General features: G+C 41.2%; 1 protein-coding gene across 11 annotated transcripts in view; it reads left to right on the plus strand.

The window, feature by feature from the left end:
* PCDH15 (protocadherin related 15) overlaps positions 1–26410 on the plus strand; it is a 1468744-nt gene that overhangs the window by 1211676 nt on the left and 230658 nt on the right. For all 11 annotated transcript variants that reach the window (XM_075935032.2, XM_075935036.2, XM_075935034.2 and 8 more), the window contains 2 exons: positions 10844–11149; positions 12007–12231. In XM_075935032.2, coding sequence (XP_075791147.2) covers positions 10844–11149; positions 12007–12231 — 531 coding nt within the window. The remainder of the gene's footprint in view (positions 1–10843; positions 11150–12006; positions 12232–26410) is intronic.

Raw genomic sequence — 26410 nt, forward strand, 5'->3', positions numbered from 1 at the left:
AGTATGCACGACACCATTACGTGCTTCAAAAATTGGAGTTTAGGAACTTCTTTTCTGGAGTTTATAATACCTGGAACTGTTCTAGGGCTTCTCTGGAAACAATTTCCATATAAAAATAAACGTAAAAAACAACAAATGGTCTGGAAGCACTTTATAAACTAACAAAACATGTAGATGGTATCATGAGCTTTCATGGGCATAGCCCACTCCGGTCATCTGAAGAAGTGGGCTGTGCCCACGAAAGCTCATGATACGATCTACATGTTTTGTTAGTATATAAAATTAAGGTGACCAGAATTTGAAAATGTGTGAGGAGGACACTGAGTTGACAAAAAAAACATAATTGTATAGGGTTGCCAGATGGTCTCCCCAAAAATACCGGACAGCTGGTATTTTTTGGTCGAGCAAAAAAAAAAGGAACGTGGGGTTTTTTTTTTGGCAAAGTAGTACAAGAAGGACAATTTTTTTCAAAGGAGGACAAAAGGAGGACATAATTATTGGGGAGGACAAGCCCCTCAAAAGGAGGACTGTCCTCCACAAAGGAGGATGTCTGGTCACCGTAATAAAATGCTACCAGACCATTTGTTGTTTTTAAGTTTATCCTGTACAGACTAACTCGTCTACCCCCTGAAGCATATAAAAATAGTACATTGTATATGTGATTCTTTGAGAAAATTGATTAAACTTCTTTTTAATCTTTAAAAAGGTTTTATCATCTCTGTAGTTATAAAATTTTAACTGAACCAGACCAAGTGAATTCACTAAATGTATATTTTGCTTCAGGTTTTTTATGTCAAATCAATGTTAATTGCCTGAAATGTAATAGAAGATAACACTTTCATATACTATATGGTATTTACTAAGGAAATGACTTTAGGATAGTTACTTTCTATCATAAGACTGATTCTCATAACTCATACTTGACTTGAGTCCCCAAATATTAGATTATGACAACAAAAGTTTACATATAAAAGTTTGTGAATACAGGATGACTGGAGTATCACACACTCTGAATTCAAATGTTTTTGTTGAGAAATCTGTATCTCAGTAGATCATTTCAGAGCTTGTCCCCTTCTCTAGCTGCTTTAGAGTCACTCCACCAGTGAAAAATAACTGGAAACCAGTGGATCCATCTAACTCTGGATATATAACTAGAAGCAATTCAGGCAGCCAGAGCAGCTCATAATATCTGATGTATCTGTTTCACTGCAGTCCCCACCTGCCAGGATAGGGTATGTCTACACTACCACCCTAGTTCGAACTAGGGTGGTTAATGTAGGCAACTGAAGTTTCAAATGAAGCCCGGAATTTGAATTTCCTGGGCTTCATTTGCATCTTGCCAGGCGCCGCCATTTTTAAATGTCCGCTAGTTTGGACTCCGTGCCCGCGGCTACACGCGGCACAGACTAGGTAGTTCGGATTAGGCTTCCTATTCCGAACTACCGGTACACCTCGTTCCACTAGGTAGTGTAGACATACCCATAGATATTAAGGCTGAAAAACTCACATGTATCCAATTAGTTCTCAGGTATGCAGTGCCTCACACATCTGATATTAGCCCTGGGTCAGAACTAAATCCAAAATCCCAGGCCACTTTTGTTACATCTGGACTATAATATTACCCCAGCCAAAGTATAAGCCATGCTTCCAGAAATGATGAGGCCGATTTAAAATAATGAGACTTTAAAAATGATGATTTGGTTTTCTTTTGATTTAGCTTGGGGTTTCTGCAGCAGTGAAAGTAACTTAAAATTTCTCACATGCACTGTCCTATTTCAACCCGAGTCTTTGCCAGCTTTTTAAATATCTCTCTGCTGGCTTTTGCTGCAGCTCAGCCAGCACTTGTGGAAGCTGAGCATCTGGGCACACCCGCTTACTTTTGCCTTTGGCCTTTGGTTACATTTTTGTTTACACTGTTATCTGCAACCGTGAGAGCTAAAATTTTACATCTTTTTAAAAGAAAACTGGGAGTCTCACAGTCACTTGATTGTAGGTGTAAAGAAATCAAACAGTGTGATTAGGATTTGTGATTCTATTTTAACCTGAGCTAATTCCTTGCGTAAAGTTTGTAATAAAGTTGTAAATGGTGATCTGGACACTTCACAGATGTTTGTTCCACATACACAAATGTTTGTGATTTACCTCAGAACTTAGCATTAGCAATTAATAATTGGCTGACTTCTTGGGTAAATCACAAATATTTGTGCCCTGAGTATCTGGAGTAACATTTACTATTGTTCAGAAGCTTCAGAGGGTAGCCAAGTTAGTCTGTACAAGATAAACTTAAAAACAACAAATGGTCTGGTAGCACTTTATAGACTAACAAAACATGTAGATTTTATCATGAACTTTCATGGGCACAGCCCACTTCTTCAGATGACTGGAGTTTTTTATTATTTACTAATGTGCTAAAGTTAATTGACAATTATTTAGTTCAGGTTAAAGGAGGACCAACAATCTCTTATCTCGCTATAACCACTATTCCTGTATTCATACCCTACAGACTACTGCAATAATATGACTACAAACTGTTATGAAAGCTAATAACACTCTAATTACTAATACTGTTGTAAAATGTATGTGTTAACATTGTATGTGAAGTTATGAATTCCCTTTGTACGGTATTCTTGAAACTTGGTACAGACCAGGAAATCCCGCTCTGGTAAAGCTGATAAACAAGTCTTTCCTAGACAAAGAAATGTGGGTTCATTTCAGTTTACATATTAGTAATACACAAAGCAATCAGGATAAAACAGCCTCAGTTATCCTTACTCTGACTCTGAACATCAGAGACAATATTATCAAGGCTCTTGAACCACAGAGAGACACAGGAGATTGAAACACTAAGAGGCCTTCCTAAATTACAAGATCATGGGTGGCTGCCAACTGTTGACTTGGCCTGCTGGGGAGGCTAGGCCCTGGCTCCTCCCCTTGTTCCTGATGCCCCACCCATCCCATCTGCTTCCCCTTTTACCAATCCCTGCCCCACAGGAGTGAAAAGTACCCCCCACCATGGCCCTTCATCCTTGAGGCCCCTACTGATTTAAAATAATGATGGGGAGGGGGGAAACCCAACTCTAGTGTACTGCTGCCTCGGCACCCGCAGCCCTTGGGTGGTGTGGCCCGTCCTGTACCAGTACTTGGGCAGCATAGTTGCTGTGCCTGTCTGAGCAGCATGGTCACTGAGCCCAGGGCTTTGAGTGGCTCCCAGTCCTGGTACTCTGGCAGCCGGCCCTAGAGCACTGGGCAAGCAATGTGGATCAGCACTAGACACCTGGGCTATGTATACACTGGCACGATCTTGCGCCAGAGATATGCAAATGAGACTAAGCGTGGAATATCGCCGAGCCTCATTTGCATACCTAATGAGCCACCATTTTTGCACAAGAGGCTCTTGCTCTAGAAGGAGCTGTCTACACTCCCCCTTCTTGCGCAAGAAAAACCCTATTGCGTAATGCCACTACAGATTATTTTCAGGAATAACAGCATTGCGCAAGAGGGTTTTTCTTGCGCAAGAAGGGGCAGTGTAGACAGCTACATCTAGCGCAAGAGCCTCTTCCACAAAAATGGTGGCTCATTAGGTATGCAAATGAGGCTCAGTGATATTCCACACTTAGCCTCATTTGCATATCTCTGGCACAAGATTGCACCAGTGTAGACATAGCCCTGGAGCCCCTACGGGAGGCACACTTGCCTGTGGGCAGGGCCACAGTACACTGTTTGGTGAAGCACAGCCTCTATCTGTCTAGGATACTCACCAGCCATATATATAACTAAAGCAACTCCTTGGGGTATACATACTGAGACAGAAAGACTCCATATTTATCCTTCACCTTAGGTATCAAAAGAAACCAAGTAATTTGATCTCTGTGCCAAGTCCTAGCCAGACTGGTCAATAAAAGCTGGAAAGGAGACTATGGGTGAAAAAAAAATAATTAGGTTATAGGCTTTTAGATTAATATTTGCACTTTACTTTTGTAACAATCTACGTCTTTTTCTTTTTCTTGGTATCACTTAATCTATGCTCTTTTAATAAACTTTCTCTGCTTTCATTATAAGTCACTGTTCTGAGAAAGTTCAGTAAAGTATGTACTTCTAGAAATCTAACAGGTTGAAATGCTTTACTATCTCTATAAAGGGCTTGGTCCTAGCAATAGGATGATTTGGGGGCAAGTTCAGGGCTGGAAAAGTGCTCATTAAGCATGCATGAAATAACCAGGCTGAGCAAAACCAGGATGAGGCTTGTGGGCTGCTCACGTGCAGGCTGTTGGGGTCAGAGTTCTGGATCCAAGCTGCATAGCTAGAAGACATCAAGCCAGTGTTACAAGACAGACAAACATACTGTGTCCACTCTCATCCATTGTGTCAAGGAGTGGCAGACATCAAGGAAATGCCAAAAGACCTGTGAACCCTAGCACATTATCCTCATTTTGTCGTTTTAATTGCTAGCCTCACCCACCCATACATACCTAAAGTCTGTAGGTCCAGATCCTCAGGTGATGTAAATTAAAACTATGGCAATTTATAGAAGCTGATTTACAGGGTCCAGATCTTAAGATTCTGGGGAGGGGAGTCATTTAAACTGAACAACTCCATTAAAATACATTAGCCTTTGAAAAATGTATTTCCTTATTAGAGAGAGAAATAAACTTCTACACAGTTTAGTTTAGCAGTTTAATTTTCTAAAGTGATAAATTTTGTTCCAGATTACTATTGTTATCTTAATGAGGACTGATTGTAATCTAGTTAGCAGCTGTTTAATTGCTAACATGTGGCTCTGGCTTAAACTAAAGCCATTTGAGCACATGCCTCAGCCTGGCACACATCTGACATGGATTAAGACTGTGGAAATGCAGCTTGCTGCTACTATCTGTGCTGAAATCCCAGGACCATGCTCCTTATTTCCTATGTGTTTACTTATTCCAAAACAGATTTTTTAATTTATTTTGCTTTTCCAAATTATAGTTTTCTCATCAACTGCTCATGTCATCACTTTCTTTGTTTAATTCTCCAGTGTCTCATCCACTGAGATCTTTCTTCACAAAACCAAACTACATATATAGGAAAAGTTTCAGAGGCATAGCAGTGTTAGTCTGTAACACTCCTGCAGCGCCTTCCAGACTAACAAAAAATGTAGATGGTATCATGAGCTTTCATGGGCACAACCCACTTCTTCAGATGAATGGAGTTAAGGGATCCAGTTTCCAAATAAATAGCAGGGAAAGAGAGGGGATGGGAGGAAAGAAAGGAAAAAAGGGGAGAAATGTCAATTAAGGTGTCTATGCTAAATGAAGCTGATAGAGTGGGTATTAACTGCTCTTAAGTACGATGTGCTTCGTTGCTAATGTCATTAGGATGTGAAATGTAGCAGGCCATCCACACAAGGTCTTTGTTTAGACCTCTGTTGCTGATATCAAACTGGTAAATGAAATTAAATTCTGCAGCCTTCCTTTCAAGCTGTTTTTTTTTAAATTGACTTGCAATGATACGTCAACTTTGATATCCCTTAATGAGTGTCGGGGCAAGTTAAAATGTTCCCCAATAGGTTTCTGTGTTACCTTTTTGAATTTCTGATTTGTGTCCATTAATCCTTTGTTGCAGAGACCGTTCAGTTTGGCCAATATACATGGCAGAGGGGCATTGCTGGTACTTGATGGCATAGATCACATTAGTGGATGTGCAGTTATATGAGCCTCTAATGTGGCAGTTTATGTGGTTAGGTCTTGTGATGATGTCGCTTGTAAAGGTGTGTGGACAGAGTTGGCACAGGAATTGATTCCTGGATGGGTTCCTGGATGAATATGATGGAGGTGTGCTCCGTGGTAACTGGAAATAATTTGTTTGAGCTTACGGGGTCATCTGTGGGAGAGGATGGGCCTGTCCCCCAAGATCTGTGAGAGTAAGTGGTCATTTTCCAGGATAGGTTGTAGATTGTTAATAATGCGTTGGAGGGGTTTAAGTGGGGGACTATAAGTAAAGCTAAGTGGTGTCCTATTTTCTTTGTTGGGCCTATCGTGAAGAAGCTGATACGTGGGTATCTGATATCTGGCTCTGTCAATCTATTTATTCATTTCTCTGTGTGGTAGAAGTACAAGTACTTGCAACCAAGCAAACAGAGATCAGATGTATGTAGTACAATGCTGATTACAAAGACGTGTTAAGTATAGACAGATCATTATAAAGTTGCAGCCATTACAACTGAATTGATGTAGTATAAGGGAGAAGGTATGTGCTTTTTCTTGTTAACAATTTTTAATTAACTTTTAATTGATTTCTAAGAAGATAAAACTATTTTATTACAGTGTCTCTCACTAAACACTTTGGTATGATATTCATGAAAACTTTTTGATAGTAGTGCTGATAATCAGAGATTTTTGTTTTATTTTATTTTTTTTACATTTTCCTGATCATCTGTGGCTTCATTTAAAAATTCAAACATATAAATCTAACTAGCTCACAAAATACATGTAAGGTAAATGATCTTATTCACCATTATTTCATTTAATTAACAGGGAGGAAAGAGAATGGTCCATCACTCTTAATATGTAATGACACTAGCAGTTAGTGGGGATGATTATTTGTATTCCATGCCCTCTAATTAAAAAATAAAATAGACACGACTCATATGAGGTCAAGTTTATGTTGCTGATATTTAGGCTATGATGTGTATGGGTTGGATGCACTAGTTTAAATAAAATAATGTTAGCCAAAAAATGAATTAAACCAAATCATCACAAACATTGATTTACTTTTTTTTTCATGTTTGTTCACTTATTTGATTGCTAGATGGGAAGTGGAAATGTAAAATATAATAAGAAAAGCAGTTTGTAGTCTCATACAATAATGCCCCATTCTGTGCTGCTTTTTAGGGCAGTTTTTTATACTGGAATAATTTAGATAAAGTTTGAGGTATCTGGATTTTTTTGGTTGATATCTGGGGAAAGGGTATGTCTGAATTTGCAAGTTTTTGGACCAAAAGTTATACCATTTTTATTAAAACATTTTCATCAAAAGCACTGTGATAAAAGCAAGCAAGGCATTCACACTATAGCATTATAGCTTCAGTGCGAAAAGCCTTATGACTCTCATAGGGGTGGTTTTATTACTGTGCTGCAACAGAGGAGTTTTGACACACAAAGTAGCTTCTTGGTGTGGATGCCTATGTTATTTGATCACAGAAAGCTGATTTGGGGTGAAAAAAATTACCTGTGTACACCAGGGCTACGTCTAGACTGGCCACAAATTCCGGAAAAGGGATGCAAATCAGGTAAGTCAGCATAGGGAAATCCGTGGGGGATTTAAATATCCCCAACGGATTTAAATAAACATGTCTGCCGCTTTTTTCCCGGCTTGGGAAAAAGCCAGAAAAAAAGCGTCTAGACTGGCGCGATCCTCCGGAATAAAGCCCTTTTCCGGAGGATCTCTTATTCCTATTGAAAGTAGGAATAAGAGATCCTCCGGAAAAAGGCTTTTTTCTGGAGGATCACGCCAGTCTAGATGCTTTTTTTCCGGCTTTTCCCCAAGCCGGAAAAAAAGCGGCGGACATGTTTATTTAAATCCGCGGGGGATATTTAAATCCCCCGCGGATTTCCCTATGCTGACTTACCTGATTTGCATCCCTTTTCCGGAATTTGTGGCCAGTCTAGACATAGCCCAAGCCTTTCTAAAGACTTTTAGTTTCAGTCATTGATTGATTGTTTTTCTATCATTTTTTCCTGAAGATTCACCTATATCTCTTGTATAGTACCTGAAATTCATAACTTAGAACAATTTATCTAGCAAAGTTTGCAGACCCAACATTTAAGAACTGATAGCTTTTTTGTTTTCTCTAGATATCAGTTTACCATATGAATGAAAATTATTCACATTCTTCAGTGTTACTGTAAAAACTGTTTTGTGAGGTTACATCAGTAACCTAGCACACTAAAGGTGTGTCTAGACTAGCAAGATTTTGTGCAAACGCAGTTACTTTTGCTCAAAAACTTGCCAGCTGTCTACACTGGCCACTTAAATTTGCGCAAGAACACTGACTTTCTAATGTACAAAATCAGTGCTTCTTGCGCAAATACTTTCACGCTCCCACTCAGGGATAAGCCCTCTTGCACAAGAATACTTGAGCAAGAGGGCCAGTGTAGACAGGCACCTTAATTTTTTGCACAAGAAAGCCCGATGGCTAAAATGGCCATCGGAGCTTCCTTGCGCAAAAGCACGTCTAGATTGGCATGGATGCTTTTGCGCAAGAGCACTTTTTGCGCAAAAGTATTCATGCCAATCTAGATACTCTTTTGTGAAAATACTTTTAACGGAAAAACTTTTCCATTAAAAGTATTTCTGCAAAATCATGCCAGACTAGACGCAGCCTGTGGGTTTTATGTTCTGAATCATCCTAACTCCCATTTTAAGTTGCCTGAAAGAAGTTTAAATACTTGTGAGCTGATGCCATTGAAATGTATGAAAACATTCAAGTAGTTCTGTTAGCAAATATAGAATAAACCTTTCATGACATGGTTGCAGTCTTGGTCATGTAAATGCCAGTAAAGTGTAAAGAACAGTAAATAAACTATAAAAATGAAATGATACTTCAAGGAGAGAGTGTTTAAAATTACTAAAATAATAAGAATTGTAAAAATAAATTAAAACAAGTAAGTTACCTCACTGAACACAACCATATTCTTTTCTTATATGCAACCTGGATTCTGTAGCACTTGCAATTTGATTTGAATTCTCCTGTTGATTTTTAGTAGGACCAGAAATGGCTTACTGAAGACTTTTATTCATATCTTATAAGACTCTGAATGTGCTATTGGACATTGCTGAAGCAGGGAAACCTCACAGGCTCTGATCCAGAGGCCTCTTTTTCATTGGCCCAGTGCTTGGTATAGTACTCTAGAGCTCTCAGTATGCCCTTGGACTGTTGCCTGTAAGTATGGTGGTGAACCAAAATTAGGGACACGTTAAGCCATGCCCCTGTCCCTGATTAGCCACTCTTCCTCAAGCCCCACTCTGATCTGTAGCTACTCCTCCCCACCCCCTCACCTAACACCTCCCTCTACCCACTTGCCCTGCCTCTCTCCTCTCTCCTCTGGTGCCTGTCCCTCCCCTCCAGTGTCTGTCCTTCTGCTTCACCTCCACAATTCGCTGGCATTTGCACCTTCCCTTCCCCTGCAGCTTCCTGGCACCTTCCTCTTCCCTCACTGCCCATGCCCTCCTTGTCCTCTTTCTCCCTGGTGCCCACCCCCTCACCATCTTTTGCCTCAGTTCTCCTCACGCCCCTCTGTGCCCTCACACATGACTTGCTCCATCCCCTGCCTTCCTCATGCTCACCCCTCCTTTCAACCTCTCTTCTCCTGGCACCCACTCCTTTCCTCTCCTCTTCCTCCCTCTTGCCCCCATTGTACCTCCCCTCTTCCAGCATCACTCTGCCCTCTCCCTTCTCCCACCCCACTGACACCTTTGCTCCTGTCCCCATTCCTGCCCTTTTCCTCCTTGTCTCCTGTTGGCTCCCTAGCATTTGTCTCTCCTTCAGCCTGCCTCTTGGTGTTTGCCCCTTTCTTCTCCTGTTCTGCCCCCCCCCAGCACAAGCCCCTTCCTCTATTCATCCCCATCTCCCCCTTAGTTCTCCCCCTGCCACTTCCCTCACCTTCTGCCTTGCACATAGAAAGCAGTTTGCAGAGCTGGAGCCAGGCTATAGCAGTATTTTTTTCTGCGATCCCAGCCCCAGTTGCTCCCAGGTTGGGACCTTGTGCCAGGATTGGAGCAGAGGCCACCTATGATGCTATTTTTAGTACCACAGTCCAGGTCTCTGCGGGCCTCCCCGGCTCCAGCTGGAGTCAAGAGGCAGCCACTCAAGGCCCATTCTGGTGAGGTTACCCCACCTGGAACATGGGGGAAGGGAGGCGATGGGGAGAGGGAGGAGCCGCACACCACCAGAAGCTGGCCCGGCTGCCTTACATGCCCTGCTAGGGGGAAGGGAGAGGAGGCTGCTGCGCTATGCGAAGAGCAATGGGATGGCATGGCACTTCTTCCTGCAAGCCGATGATCCCATCAGGTAGTGAAATGTCCAGCAGAGCTTTCCAAGACATTTCACTACTTAATGGGGCACTGGGAAAGAGTGTTTAAATCCAGGACATATGGTCAGCATAACTATAAGAGTTATTATGTCAGTCAGAAATCATGGGAACATAACAGTATCCTCTCTCTCTCGATTCATGCTACATCTTAAACGCCTTTAAAAAAGTATTTTCTGTTTTTAATTATATTGTATTATGGTCTGCTATAATAAATTAATAATTTTTTTTGCCAAGTATGGAAAATGCCATGATTTTGCAAAGCTGCACGTAAGGGATAGTACTCAAAAATAATTATTTGTCCACAGTAACATTTCTGCTCGGAAGTAGCATAAAGAGGACAAGAGATGTGAAATTTAGCTCTCTATGTAATATATTGAAAGTGTTGATTGCAAATAACTCATTGTAACCAATGAAACAAGTCTGTCACATGTGTTGTTCAAAAGAATTAAGAATTCTGCAGACAGAATGAAAAAAGTTAATTAGCAATCACAAGCTTTGAAGTAATATACATGGTCAAACCTAAGCTTCCCCCTTTTCCAAGCTAATACCTTTCATACTTATTCCTGCAGTTTTCATAAACTAAATTAATACTATAAGGAAAATAACAATATATTTGTTATGTCTGCTGTTAGTGGAAACTTGAAGCAGCATTCATGTCCTTTGGATTGTTTTATGTTAAAAAGTAGAATAAAAGGCACATTGGTCATGTCAGAATCTAATCCACATTCCTTTCAAATGTATTTTTTTAATTGCCTTTTTTTCTTTTCTTTTAGGCTATGGACCCAGATGCTGCAGTAAATGGCCAGGTTCATTACAGTTTGGTAAACTTCAACAATATTTTCCGCATCACATCAAATGGTAGCATTTACACAGCCGTTAAACTGAACAGAGAAACAAGGGACTACTATGAACTTACTGTAGAAGCAACAGATGGAGCTGTGGACCCCCGCCGTTCAACATTAACTCTGGCAGTCAAGGTTCTGGATATTGATGACAACAGCCCTATGTTCACCAATGCCTCCTACACTGTTTCTGTTCCAGAAAATCTACCCCCTGGCACAGTCTTCCTGCGAATAGAGGTAAAGCACTACGGATCAAAGAAAATGTTTTGTTAATCTTATTGCATGAGGCTGTTGTCCTTTAACTGGTTGCCAATAAAACCAAAATCAGGGTATGTCTACACTACCCCGCTAGTTCGAACTAGCGGGGTAATGTATGCATACCGAACATGCAAATGAAGCCCGGGATTTGAATTTCCCGGGCTTTATTTGCATAAGCCAGCCGGCGCCATTTTTAAATGCCGGCTTGTTCGAACCCCGTGCGGCATCATACCCTAAGAGATTAAATATTGGGGAGGGGAAGAAATGATACTCAAACCTCCTTATCATTTATTTCACTTTACGAAAGTGTTATATCTGGCATAGGACAGGCAAGTGAAAGGTATTAGTAGTATAGAACTTTCATTTCTGGAAATTAATGCAAGCAGTGATGGAAAATCAAAATAGGAGCACTATTGAAATATTTTACAATGTGTAATTTTTTTTAAATGTCAGTTACATTTCTAAAGGACATTTGTATTTTCCAGTGAGGCTCATTATATTGACATTGGCGGTTTACTTTAGCTCCAAAGAGTTCAAATGTGCTTCCAAAGTTTTAATCTAAATCTCTTAATTAGACAAGTACAACATATCTTAAAAGCAGCATTTGTTGATCAGCAGAAATGCTTATAATAAAAAGTCGTTTTCCTCAAGCCTGCTGGAAATATATCTTCTTAAAACAAAATTAACAATTAAAATTATGAAAAATATGAATTACACTGAAGAAATCAAATGTTCTTAATAGTGTCAAATAAATCAAATGTATGCCCTGTAAAATTTGTGAGCTGGTCTTTTTCTTTGTGATTCAGTAGTTTATTATAAATTCTCTTTTGCTGCAGGCAAAGGATGTTGACATTGGTTCAAATGTTACCTATCGGATACGAACACAGGAAGCACGGCAGTTTTTTTCACTGAACAAGTTTACAGGAGAATTATCACTTTTAAAATCCTTGGATTATGAGTCATTCTCTGGTACTGAGGCAACCTTTACCTTTCTAGTGGAAGCTTTTGATAGTGGTGGAACTATGCCTCCAGGACTTGCAACTGTGACAGTGAGAGTAAAGGTAAGAGTAAAGTTTTGCAGTTGATCACATTATTTTCTCTAATATGCAATACCTCAGTAACTTCTAGAGGTGTTCCAACAGGATGGAGGAGCACAGTAGCAATATCTTTGTTTCTTTGTAGTTTGTCCTATCCCTCACTTCCAATTTATGTAAAGCTGTTGCCTTTTTATAGCAGTAACTTGTTCCCATTTAAAATGTACAGTGTATAACTATTGTAATTTGCTTTGCAATTGCATGCAATTATAGTTATGTGTGTACTCATAGATTTATTACTTACAGGAACAGATTTGAGAATACTTCATAAATGAGTAAACATTTAATTCTTTATGAGCCCCAAAAGGCTGGAATAAATACTTAATGGGATTTTTTGAAAAAATGACACCATCACATCTCCGTTTACAGTCCCATAAATTGTAATTTTATTAACCATTCTTATGCATTAAGTGCTGATGCTGCACACTACTACTTACATTTCAATTTCTGCTGCATAAAGGCACAACTTTAGAAAGAAATTAGCTTATTTCATGCTTCTTTTAAAATATTCAGTCCTTTTTCTGCCAGTATCTGGCTGTGTGAACTTGAGCATTTAACTGTACCTTGCTTCTCTGTGCTTTTCTTTTCCCATCTGTAAAATGACAATAATGATATTCCAATTTCTAAAGTGCTTAAAGATCCACTGATGAAGTGGATTATAAGAGAGCTTCTTAATAAGAGCTGCTATTTATAATTTATTTTTCTATTAGTCATGATTTATCTGTTGTAATTATATTGTCAAGATTCCAACAAGGCTAGTGGGGACTCAGGTTGGAGAAGTGGCACATTTGAGTCTAGAAGCAGTGGAGGAGTTCATAATCAGGTTTCAGACCAGGGTTGATATCAAAGGTTGGTGTCCAAGGCAGGTTTCAGACTTGGGTTCAGGAGACAGAGTCCAATCCAAGTGGAGTTCAGAGCCAGAGAGCAAAAATAGTCATGGCAGCTTCAGAAGATAAATGCCATTGCCTGAACACTTCATGGAATGCCTCTTGGACTGATATAGAGTTGGGAGGCAATCAGGTGCCATGAGGCTGCTGCCCATCAGCCACTTTGAGGTGGGACTTTCTATGGGTTTGTGTCTAAATGGTGGACAGCCCTTGTTGGATGGCAGTATGGAATGTCGGCAGCCTGACAGTTCGGTAGGCGTGGTGTCTAGATATGTTTCTGAGAGGGCATTTTAGATTCCTTTATCAAGAGGCTGCTTCCTTGAGTTTTTATGACTATGGGTGAGCCTTTTTTTTGTGCCAAAAGCATCTTCTTCCTTCACTTTGTGTAGTTTGGCAGAATTTGGGTACTATGGAGTGGGGATTGGCCATCAGTGTTTTAATTCAGGAATAAAAGTTTGTATGTGGGAATCACATTGCAGTGTGATAAACTTTCAAGTCTGGAGACATGAGTCTAGATTGAATTGTGGCCATATATGAAATAAATATGTTGGTTTTAACCTAGTACATGGTGAATATTTATTTATCAATGTACCACAGTGTACATTGCTAAGCGGTTTTGAATCATTTACCTTTATTGTCTGTTTCTCTTTTGCTCTACTCAGAGTCCTAGAGCCAGAAAAAAATCGAGTATTAGTTTTGAGCATTGAAATGCACTGACAAGAAAAGCTTTTAACAATGCAGCTTTCCCACTCTATGCCATTTCTCTCTGACTTTCTGTACCTACAAGGTCACCAAAAACATGAACTACATTTTAGCTACTGTGATTCTTAACTGTTCTGCCAGTTTCCAAGTCAATGCACAGAAAGAACAAAAATGAAAACAGTTTTTAATATGACTGTTTGTGCCCCTTAAAAATAACAGATTTATTTGGACATAAGCTTTTGTGGGCCAGAGGCAACTTTTTCAAATGCATGAAGTAGAATTTTCAGTTGGCCAGGAATATATCTACACATGCAAAGAAGAGAGCGTTATCTTACTGTGGGGGGGACCAGTGCTAATGAGGCCAATTCAATCAGGGTGAATGTGGCCCTTTCCCAACAGTTGAAAAGAAGGTGAGAATACCCAAAGGGGGGAAATTACTTTGTGTAGTGAGCTAGCCACTCTTAGTGTCCCTACAGACCCAGTCTGATAGTGTCAATTTTGCATATGAATTCCAGCTTTGCACTTTAAATCTACAGTCTATTTCTGAAGGGTTTTTTTTCTGACATATGGCAACTTTCAAGTCTGTTACTGAGTGTACAGCGAGCTTGAAGTGCTTTCCTAGTGGTTTTTGAATGTTACCATTCTTGATGTCTGATTTGTGTCCATTTATTCTTTTATATAGAGATAATCCAGATTGGGCAATGTACGCAACAAAGGGGCATTGCTGACATTATATCACATTAGTAGATTTGCAGGTGAATTATGGTATAGTTGATGTGATTAGGTTCTATAATGGTGTCAATAAGGTAGAACTGTGGATAGAGTTGGCAACTGGGTTTGTTGCAGGGATTGGTTGCTGTGTTAGTGTTTCTGTGATGTGTAGTTGGTGAGTATTTGTTTCAGGTTGAGGGGCTGTCTGTATTGGAGAAGCAGGACTGTCCTCCCTCCCAAGGTCTATGACAGCAAGGGATCATCATCTAGGCTAGGTTGTAGATCCTTAATGATGTGTTGGAAAGGTTTTAGCTAGGACTGTAGATAATGGCCTGTGGCATTCTGTTGCTTTGTTTGTTATGTCTGTCCAGTAGTAGGTGACTTCTGGGTATCCATTTGGCTCCGTCAATCTGTTTTTCACTTTCCCATTGTAGTTTTAAGAAAACTTGATAGAGATCCCTTAGGTCAGGGGTGGCCAACCTGTTAGAGACGAAGAGCCAAAATAGCAATGGATAGAGTGTGAAGAGCCACGTACCGAGGAGCAGTGGGGGGAGTTGTTGAAAAGAAAAAAAAACACACCGGGATGGTACACCATCCCAGGGCATACCATCACACACAAAAACCACTGGGAAGGGGTGAGAGGTGCAAGCTCTGGGAGGGAATTTGGGATTTCCAAAATGGATAGCTATATCCAAAATTGTTGCTTGTAGAAACTGCTTACTTAAAAAAAAATCTGAATTTCCTTATAGGGTTGCAGAATTTCACATACCCATTACAAAATAGCAAATGAACTAGACTTGAACTTGAGACCACTTCATGAGCTTCACCGTCTGAGGACTATCTAGGTGACCTGCATTATTGATACAAGTAGTCATTCCTGTGTTGTCCACCACATGTGAACTAACTAAAGTACCACACAAGTATATGTTCAGAGAGGAAGATTTTGCTGAGGACACACTTTCAATCATAGCTCCATATATCAAATCCTGGAACTCTAAGAATTTCATCTGCCTTGATGGAGTTCCTGCACTGAGAAGGAACAGTCACAGTTGGCAAACCCACCATGGGCAAGGGCAGTTGGCAGACTATGGAATGGATAGTGGTACTCAGAGCAAACACTACTTGTAAATGCATAGCAAGAACCACCCACTACATAGCTTTAGGAAAACACAGTAATATTTGGAGTCATATAGCTCCACAATAAGCTCTTGTAATTATGCTTGTGTCTGGCTATTCAAATCAAGTGGTACCTGCTTCTACTTCCACCTTGATGACACCAACTCTTTTGCCTCACTGTCAGCCGATGGTCAGGGCAGTGTTTGTGTGTGTGTTTCCGAGAAAAGGTTTAACGTCCGTGTCTTTACTGCTAGGACTGGGGTCCCGTCGCAGAGGGTAGCCAGCAGGCCAACAGATGCCCCTTTTTATAGGAAGAGCTTATTACACCTTAGATTTTAGCTGCTAGAACACAGGGTTCCTTCGGAGCGGGCAGCCAACGGACCTGTCACCTGGGAGTGACACAGATCCAAACGCTCAAGCTCTTCCTATGTCTGTCCCTTTATGACCGGCTGAAGTTCTTTTAAATTGTGCTTGGTTCTGTTACAGCAACTGAAGGAGTCAGGTTAAAAACTTAAACAGTTACAGGTTTATTAAAAAGACTTATAAAAGCATGTGGTTACAATGGCTATTGCTCTCTTTCTTAACTGTTAGCAAATACAGATTTTAAAAATAATTACAAAGAAAATAAAGATAGAAAATAGAAATAATGGTACCAAGTGGCAGCTTAATCTTTAAAGAGCTCTAACACTATGTATATATATACTTAAACAAAGGACCACATCCAGGTACAATTTTTACCCCTTTCTGTGCCTCTCGACTCCAGCATGTCAGGCCAGGGCCGGTCTCTCAATTCCTAGGAAAGACGAATACGAGGTGGGCGTCCCCTCTGGAACCTCGGGAGATCAAACACCTAACCCGACCAGCAGATAGATGGTAGATTGACACTCAGAGTAAATGTGCTGCTGGACCCATCTTTATACCCCTGGGGGCCCGTATCCTCTTTCTTATCTAAGAGGCTAAATTGTACTGGTCCATTTTGTGATGCCAGTTTTTACAAGCAAGTTTCAAGTTAATTTACACTTGCAAGAGAGAGAACTAAATTGTGAGCACTAGACATTTTTTTACTGGGCGAGAGATTCCTCCTCCCGCGGACGGCTGTGTGTTCGTATCAATATGGGTTAAGTCAAGGGCACTCCTTGGCAGCCTCTTGGTCAGCAATTGGCGTATCTCTGTTTACAGCCATTCACGGTCACACATCCTGGGCCTTCTGCTCTGTGTGCCCTGCATTCTCCAGGCAAGCAAAAATGGATGTTACAAGGGGGGTTCCTGTCTGGCTACACTCACAGATATTATGTAGGACACAATAGGCATCTGTAACCAATGGGGTATTTTTCATTGAGATCTAATAGAATGAGTGAACATTGCCAAAATCCCTTTAACCTACCAAAACACATTTAACAGTCATTTTGCTCCTGCTGAACTATAGTTAAATCTTTCCTTGGTACAATGGATGAGGGCACCATTGTATACATTCCTTTGGAAGAGTTACCAAAGAGAGTAGTGATTCCCCTGGAATCACTGTTGGTGTTTAAGTGATAATGATATGGTATTCCACAAATCAGGGAAGAATGGTCTTGCTTGCAGCTTTCTGAATAGTCCTGTGCTCTTAAGGAAATGAGCATCCTGAACCTTTCCTCACCACTCCACAATGAGATCAGTGAAGCATCCCTGGTAACCCACACATGCTTGCATAACCATAGAAAAGTATCCTGTTCTGTTGGGGTATGTCTACACAGCAAAGTTATTTTTGAATAATGGCTTTTATTCCAAAATAACTAGGCGAGCATCTACACAGCAATTCTGTTATTTTGAAATAATTTCAAAATAATGGAAGGCTTATTCCAACTTTTGTAAACCTCATTCTACGAAGAATAACACCTATTCTTAAATAGCTATTTTGAAATAAGGCGTATGTAGACACTCCACTGCTGCTATTTTGAAATAGCCCCTCAGCAGGGCCATTCTAAGTTATTCCTCCTGGGGCTCTAAATTGAGATAGCTCGTCTACATTAGGGAGGTCTGCCTCAGATTATTTTGTGGTTTCTCTGCAGTGTAGACATGCTATTTTGAAATAAGCTATTCCAGAAAAATCTCTTCTGGAATAGCTTATTCCGAAATAACTGTGCAGTGTACATGTACCCTTGATGTCCTTTGTGATAAAGTATGCTGGTGCCAGAAGAAAAATCTATGTGTTGCCTGTTGCCAACCTCCTCCTCCCTATAGTTTGGGAGCTCCATAGCTGCACTTCTATCCACTGTATCCTATATACTGTCATCGAATCACAGTGATATGTGGCAGAAAACAATTAATGACACTTCATGCTTGTATGGCAACAGCCCCTAGTATGGATTTTCCAGCTCCAACATTATTTCCCACTGATCAGTAGCAATTTGGCATTGCAGACTTCTAGTATGTGATCAGCACTTGCTCCACCACTATCAGTGCGTCTTTCATGGTGATGTCACTGGCACTCTACCATCTGCAATTGGGCCAGGAACAGCAAAAACCTTCAGTTTGGGTCTGAATAAATTGCCATATCCCCTTTGTTGTGGTGCTTTCGGTGCTTCTGAAAATACAGAACAATCATCAAGTATTTGCAACATTCATGAGGAGAGGCCTGCATGGGCTCCAGGCTTCTGTCAAAGATGGTGGGCACAAAAAAAACTCCATGCAGGTTTGTGGAATCTTTAAAAATGATAGAAAGTTGTGAGATATGGATAGCAGAATGGGAAGGAGGAAAATACATGCTGGTATTAGACTCCAAAGTCTCAAAGATCTCTGGGCAAGTAATTTCTATTTTTCATAATTAATAGAAAGAATTTCCTGAAAGATATGGTGCTGGATGGCAGTACATGACATACTGTTAGCTACCTGTGGTGTGCTGCACCTTTCATTAGCATGCAAGCAACCAAGCATGTATGTGTCCAAGTGATGTATGAACTTTGGAGGATTTATGCCGTTGTAACTTGTGCCAGTCAAAGTTTTCAATGTGTGCCAGAGAATCAGGTCACTCCATCCACCCTTCTCATTTGCCCAGCCTACCTATAAAAGATACTGAGCCCCTTCTGCACCTCTTGTTTCACTTTCTTAGGAGCTGATGGTACTCAACTCTTCTTAGGAGTCATTTCAGCATCTTGTTATAATGAGACAAAGGTTTCTAAGTTTCTGAAATATCAATTTGTTGAAACATTTTTTTTATTTTTGTTAGGTCTTTCTCATACTTCCAAAGGATCATTTTCTCCCCAGAGCCTAATGATTCTGTTCAACATTTGTATAAATGGTATTTGTAGGCATAAGCTTGGGGTGTCCAAAACAGCTGAAGATCTGGTATAAATAATAAGATTTAGCTAGCTGCAGTTCACAGATTTTAATGCTTTATATCTGTGCAGGGGGGAAATTGCATAGAGTACTGAAGAATTATTGTAATGTGTGTTGTTTTTGGTGGTCTATAAAAGCTCCATGATTCAGACCAATTTAAAGAAAAAATTGCAAAACATTTTGCATGGTTGGATATTTTGTCTCATCTCCACATTTCTACTATGTTTACAGATTTATTTCTGCTTGTATATTTATTTTCCTTTCACAAACAAAATTGGCATAACATCAATGAAAACTATAACATTACAATCAAAATAGCTCTGTTTGCTACATTGTGCTCAGGCAATTGCTATTCTAAGCAGACTTTTTTAAGAATGATTTTCAATTGTTTTCACACAAGAAATTACTCCTCTGGTTACATATTTACATTAAGATACTAAACATACTTTTACATGGTCCTGAATTTCCTCTCATTACAGAAGTATAAATCAGAAGTGACTACAGGCTGAACCTCTCTAGTCCAGCACTCCCTGGTCAGGCAACGTCTGTAGTCCACCATGATTTAGTTTAGCTGGATATCCACTTATTATGGATATGGCTAAGTTTTCCATAGCCCCATAAAGTTTGTTTACAGCCACCAGTCCCAGCTCTTAGTGTTCTGAGCTATTATTTAGCTTTAATTTACCTAAAATGGGTTATAAGATCCCAGTAAACTGTGGGGCTACGTCTACACTGGCCCCTTTTCCGGAAGGGGCATGTAAATTTCACTAGTCGTCGTAGGGAAATCCGCGGGGGATTTAAATATCCCCCGCGGCATTTAAATAAAAATGTCCGCCGCTTTTTTCCGGCTTTTAAAAAAGCCGGAAAAGAGCGTCTAGACTGGCCCCGATCCTCCGGAAAAAGTGCCCTTTTCCGGAGGCTCTTATTCTTACTTCAAAGTAGGAATAAGAGCCTCCGGAAAAGGGCACTTTTTCCGGAGGATCGGGGCCAGTCTAGATGCTCTTTTCCGGCTTTTTTAAAAGCCGGAAAAAAGCGGCGGACATTTTTATTTAAATGCCGCGGGGGATATTTAAATCCCCCGCGGATTTCCCTACGACGACTAGTGAAATTTACATGCCCCTTCCGGAAAAGGGGCCAGTGTAGACGTAGCCTGGAAGTGTTGGTAATGCTGCTAGACAATATTGACCTCTGGGGGTTTTGCAAATTCTCTGGTTTGGCACAGGTCAGGTCCCAATGTTCCAGACTAGAGAAGTTCAACCTGTACATTGAAATCCTTGGAATTGTACTTGTGTAAAACAAGTGTGAAACCATCTCACAAGAGGAGAAACCATCTCAATTACTATAGCAGCATAATTATATTAGCATAAACATCAAACAAACATAATTAAAAACTGGAACATTTAGGTCTAACAGAAATCCCTAGTTCTGCAACCTCTCCAAAACTAATGTGAAATTAAGCAATTATTGCTTTTTAAAGATAAATTCCAATGTGTGTTCTACTTAGTTTGGGGGCCCCATCAAAGCACAGGTAATTTAGTGCAATAGGAATCAGGACCTTTGTAAAGTTATTCACCTACCCTAGATAGTTTCCTACCACACCACATAGATCCTCTGACTTCTGCCATACATAACTAATACATAAACATCTGTACCAGCTAGAGGTGATTTTCAACTAAAGGCTTATTTCACCATTGCATTACTGCAGTTGTGAACGGAAGTAACTCCTAAGTTAAATCACATCGTTGTTGAACTGGAATAAAACAGTCAGGAAATAAGTCAGATTTTAGAGAAGAATTTAATTTTTTTTCCCTACAAGTTCTGAATGAAGGATGAATGTTATCATTTCTGAACCTAAAGGGGGAAACACCTTTAAAGATAGTATAGATACACTCAACAGCTAAACAGTCAATTTCAGTAGAAGAATGGAGATAGGTATTACTTTATATTTCCAGAATGTCTTTGTGATGTTTTTGACTCTTACCAAAAACAGGAAGTGGAGGAATTTAAAGAAATCTTTGAAAAAAACATGTGAAATTATGATACTATGTAAACATTTATTATATAGTCCTGGGAAAGTTCAGAAATCAGACAGTGCATACCAATGCAACGTCAGAACTTCAAATGATCAGACCCAATTGTAATGATTTCTCCTACTGTAAATCTAAGTCATATGGCAAGTATATTGGAAATGGCAAGTCGTATGGCAAGTACATTGGAATAATCATTTAACACTGCCAGCTATCTTATCATGCAGACATCATTGGGTGGTCTAAGTGGCTTTCAAATCAAACTGAACTTTTCTTAAAAAGTGCCTTCAATGTACGAAACACTTACTAAAATATTAAGCTAATCTTTCCCAGAGTATCATTACAAAAAGCATAATTGTATTCCATGTTATAATTCTGGCCATTTCATACAGTTCTGTACTTACAGGCAGAGATTTTAAGTGACATTCTGGCCCTTTTAGAAGTTTTGGCATTGACTCAGTGGGGAGAGGATTCATGTTTTGTATTTACAATGGTATCACATGGGTACAATGACTACAGGAGAGACATTCACCCCTTAGAAAGGGCAGCCACTGTACCGCTATCCCCTTCCCTGGGGTTTTATCAAGAAAGGCAGGTTGGAATTCCAGCTTAGGTTCCATATATAGCCTATGAGTGACAGTGAGCTGGAAGATGTATGAAATAGCATGTCTTTCACCTAGTCCTGGTAGTTGCTTATAGGTCTCTGGTAGCATGAGAGTTATGGACTGCTAATCATAGAATCATAGAGCTGGAGGAGACCTCAGGAGGTGATCAAGTCCAGTCCCCTGACCAAGGCAGGACCAATCCCAAATAAATCAACCCAGCCAGGGCTTTGTCAAGCCAAGACTTAAAAACGTCTAAGGATGGAGATTCCACCGCTTCCTAGGTAACCCATTCCAGTGCTTCACCATCCGCCTAGTGGAAGAGTTTATCCTAATATCCAACCTAGACCTCTCCCACTGTAACTTGAGACCATTGCTCCTTGTTCTGTCATCTATCACTATTGTGAACAGCCTTTCTCCAGCCTCTTTGGAACCTCACTTCAGGAAGTAAAAGGCTGCTATCAAATCCAACCTCACTCTTCTCTTCTGCAGACTGAACAAACCCAAATCCCTTAGTCTCTCCTCACAGGTCATACGCTCCAGCCCCCTAATCATTTTAATCATCCTCCGCTGGACCCTCTCCAATACATCCACATCCTTCCTGTAGTTGGGGCCCAGAACTGGACACAATACTCTAGATGTGGCCTCACCAGAGCCGAATAAAGGGGAATAATCACTTCTCTGGATCTGTAGGCAATGCTCCTCTTAATTCAACCTAATATGCCATTAGCCATCTTGGCTACCAGAGCACCCTGTTGACTCATATCCAGCTTCTCGTCCACTGTAATCCCCAGGTCCTTTTCTGCAGAACTGCTACTTAGCCAGTCAATTCCCAGCCTATAACAATGCTTGGGATTCTTCTGTACCAAGTGTAGGACTCAGCACTTGTCCTTGTTGAACCTTATCAGATTTCTTTTGGCCCAATCCTCCAATTTGTCTAGGTCACTCTGGACCCTATCCCTGCCCTCCAGTGTACCTACCTCTCTCCCAGCTTAGTGTCATCTGCAAACTTTCTGAGGGTGCAATCCATCCCCTCATCCAGGTAATTAATAAAGATGTTGAACAAAACTGGTCCTAGAACCAATCCTTGGGGCACTCTACTAGAAACCAACTGCCAACGTGACATCGAGCCATTGATCGCTACTCACAGGGCCTGACCTTCTAGCCAGCTTTCTATCCATCTTATAGTCCATTTATCCAATCCATATTCCCTTAACTTGCTGGCAAGAATATTGTGGGAGACCATATCAAAAGCTTTTCTAAAGTCAAGGTATATCACATCCACTGACTTTCCCACATCCACAGAGTCAGTTACCTCATCACAGAAGCTAATAAGATTGGTCAGGCACGACTTGCCCTTTGTGAATCCATGCTGATTGTTCCTGATCACTTTCCCCTCTTCCAAGTTCTTCAAAATGGATTCCTTGAGGATCTCCTCCATGATTTTTCCGGGGACTGAGGTAAGACTATAGTTCCCTGGATTGTCCCTCTTCCCTTTTTTAAAGATGGGCACTACATTTTCCTTTTTCCAGTCATCCAGGATCTCTCCCGATCTCCACGACTTTTTAGAGATAATGGCCAAAGGCTCCTCAATGACATTTGCCAACTCTCTCAGTACCCTCGGATGCATTAAATCCGGATCCATGGATTTGTGTACGTTTAGCGTTTCTAAATAGTTCCTAACCTGTTCTTTCCCCAACAAGGGCTGTCCACCTTCTTCCAATATTCTGTTATCTAGTGCATTTGTCAGGGAGCTGATCTTGTCCGTGAATACAGAGGCAAAGAAAGCATTGAGTATTTCAGCTTTCCCCACATCATCTGTCACTAGGTTACCTCCTTCATCTAGTATGGTCCCCACACCCTCTCTGATTACCTTCTTCTTGTTAACATGCCTGTAGAAATCTTTCTTGTTATCCTTCACATCTTTTGCCAGTCGCAATTCCAATTGCTCTTTCGCCTTCCTGATAGCCTCCCCCCCCCCCCGGCATTCTCATTTGTCCAAGTTTCCACTTTTTGTAAGCTTCCTTTTTGTGCTTAAGTTCACCAAGGATTTCCCCAGTAAGCCTATCCAGTCTCCTACCATATTTGCTTCTCTTGCTGCGCATCAGGATGGTTTCTTCCTGTGCTTTCAATAAGGCTTCTTTAAAATACTGCCAGCTCTCCTGGACTCCTTTCCCCTTCATGTGAACATCCCAGGGGATTCTGCCCATCAGGAGACAAAATCTGCTTTTCTGAAATCCAGGGTGTGTATTTTACTACTCTTGTTTTCTTCCTTTGGTCAGGATCCTGAAATCTACCATCTCATGATCACTGCTTCCCAGGTTGTCCCCCACCTCTAATTCCCATATTAGTTCCCCCCTATTTGTGAGCAGCAGGTCAAGCTGTGCATGGCCCTTGGTCAGAACTTTCAGCACTTGTACGAAGACGTTATCCCCAACATTCTCCGAAAACTTTCTGGATTGTCTATGTACTGCTATATTGGTCTCCTAATAGATGTCAGGGTGATTAAAGTTCCCCACAAGAACCAGGGCCTGCGATGTGGAATCTTCTCTCAGTTGTCTGAAGAAAGCCTCATCTACCTCATCCACCTGATCTGGCAGCCTGTAGCAGACACCAACCACAACATCACTGCTGTTGTTTGCATCTCTAAACTTAACCCATAGACTCTCAACAGGCTTTTCTCCCTCTATATACTGGATTTCTGAGCAATCATAGTGCTCTCTTACATACAGTGCAACTCTTCCTCCTTTTCTCCCCCGCCTGTTCTTCCTGAACAGTTTATACCCTTCCATGTCATGTGAGACATCCCACCAAGTCTCTGTTATCCCAATCAAATCATAGTTCTTGGACTGGGCCAGGGCCTCTAATTCTTCCTGTTTGTTACCCAGGCTTCTTGCATTCATGTACAAACACCTTAGATAACCAGTTGTTTGCCCTAGCGTCTTCATTCAAATCAGAGGTCCTCCTTTATTGTTTGTTCCTCTTTGCATGTCTTCCTGGTATCCGACTTTCCCACTCACCTCAGGGCTTTGGTCACCGCCTCCCAACAAACCTAGTTTAAAGCCCTCCTCACTAGGTTAGCAAGTCTGCTCGTGAAGATGCCTCTTCCTCACTTGGTTAGGTGGATCCCATCTCTTCCTAACAATCCTTGTGCCTGCAACAGAGTCCTATGGTTGAAGAAACCAAAGCCCTCTCTCCGACACCACTTGCGCAACCACACATTTACTTCCTCAATTTGATTATCCTTGCCCAGTCCTTTCCCTTCAACAGGGAGGAGGACAAGAACACCACTTGCACTACGAATTCTTTGATCCTTCTTCCCAGCACTACATAATCTGCAGTAACCCACTCAAGGTTATTCTTGGCCGTATCATTAGTTCCCACATGAAGAAGCAAGAAGGAGTAGCAATCCGAAGGGTTGATCAGTTTTGTAAGACTCTCAGTCACATCCTGAATTCGAGCTCCCTATAAGCCACACACCTCTTGAGATTCCAGGTCTGGACTGCAGATGGATGACTCAGTCCCTCTTAGGAGGGAGTCCCCGTCCACCACCACCCATCTTTTTCTTTTGAGGGTGGTGGACATGGAACCCCCATTCCTAGGACTACTCATCCTATGCCATCCAGTAGATGGTGTTCCCATCCGACGTCTTCCTTGAGAGGTCCCTGCCAAAGCATTCTCCACTGCAGTGCCTGTGGAGAGAGCCTGAAAGTTATCACTTACCTCTATAGCAATGAGGGATTCCTGAGTTGGCCTTTTTTTTCTTCTAGAAGTTACATGCTGCCAGTTCTCTCCCTTGTCCTGCACTACCCTCACTGGCTCTTCCACCTGCCATGTCTGCAGGATTAAACTCTGCCTTCTATCGAGGAAGTCTTCATCCTCTCTGATCGACCATAGGGTCAACACTTGAGCCTCCAGTCCTTTAATTTTTTCTTCCAAAATGGTGACCAGCTTCCACTTAGTGCAGATGAAATCCCTTCTTTCTTCCGGGAGGAAGACAAACATGGTACAAGCTGTGCAGGTAACAACAGCACACCTATCAGTATCCATACCTGCTTTTCTAGAGAAAGGATTTAAAAGAATGGCAAGAGTATCTTGCCCCCTTCCCAACTCCCTCTCAAAACTCCCTTTTAGCAATCACCTGGTCACAAGCTCCCTGGTCGCTGATTCACTGCTTATAAAGCCCAGGACTGCCTGATAGTCCCTCCCCCTGTTAAGGCTCAGCCAATCAGCAGAGGCTTCTAGATTTCAAACCTTGATTAGAAGCCAACATCTTCCAGCTGCAAGTCACAGCACACACTCTGTGGGCAGGAGGGAGAGGAAAAAAACCCACCACCACACTGACAAACAAACACAAGCTCAGCACACAGCAAGAAAGCCCCAAATGCAACACACACTTCACACAGCCACTTCCCTCAAGGGTCCTGTATTTGCTTCTCCTTCACCAGGAGGACTCCTTCTCAAAAATCCCTGTTAGCAGTCACCTGATCGCAAGCTCCCTGGTTGCTGACTCACTGCATATAAAGTTATAAATGCTGCTAGGTCCCTATTTCAGACACTCATACTGTTCTGCTGGGGTATGTCTAGACTACATGGCTCCATCGACAGAGCCATGTAGATTTGTTTACTGGGCATAGGGAAATGAAGCAGCGATTTAAATAATTTCTGCTTCATTTAAATTTAAATGGCTGCCACGCTGTGCCGATCAGCTGTTTGTCGGCTCAGCACGCTAGTCTAGATGCTCCGCGGTCGACATCAAGGGCATTTGTTGACCTCCCCAGTA

Source organism: Pelodiscus sinensis, chromosome 8 (genome assembly GCF_052426305.1).
Source record: "Pelodiscus sinensis isolate ZL-2025 chromosome 8, ASM5242630v1, whole genome shotgun sequence".
In the NCBI taxonomy this organism is placed as follows: domain Eukaryota; kingdom Metazoa; phylum Chordata; order Testudines; family Trionychidae; genus Pelodiscus; species Pelodiscus sinensis.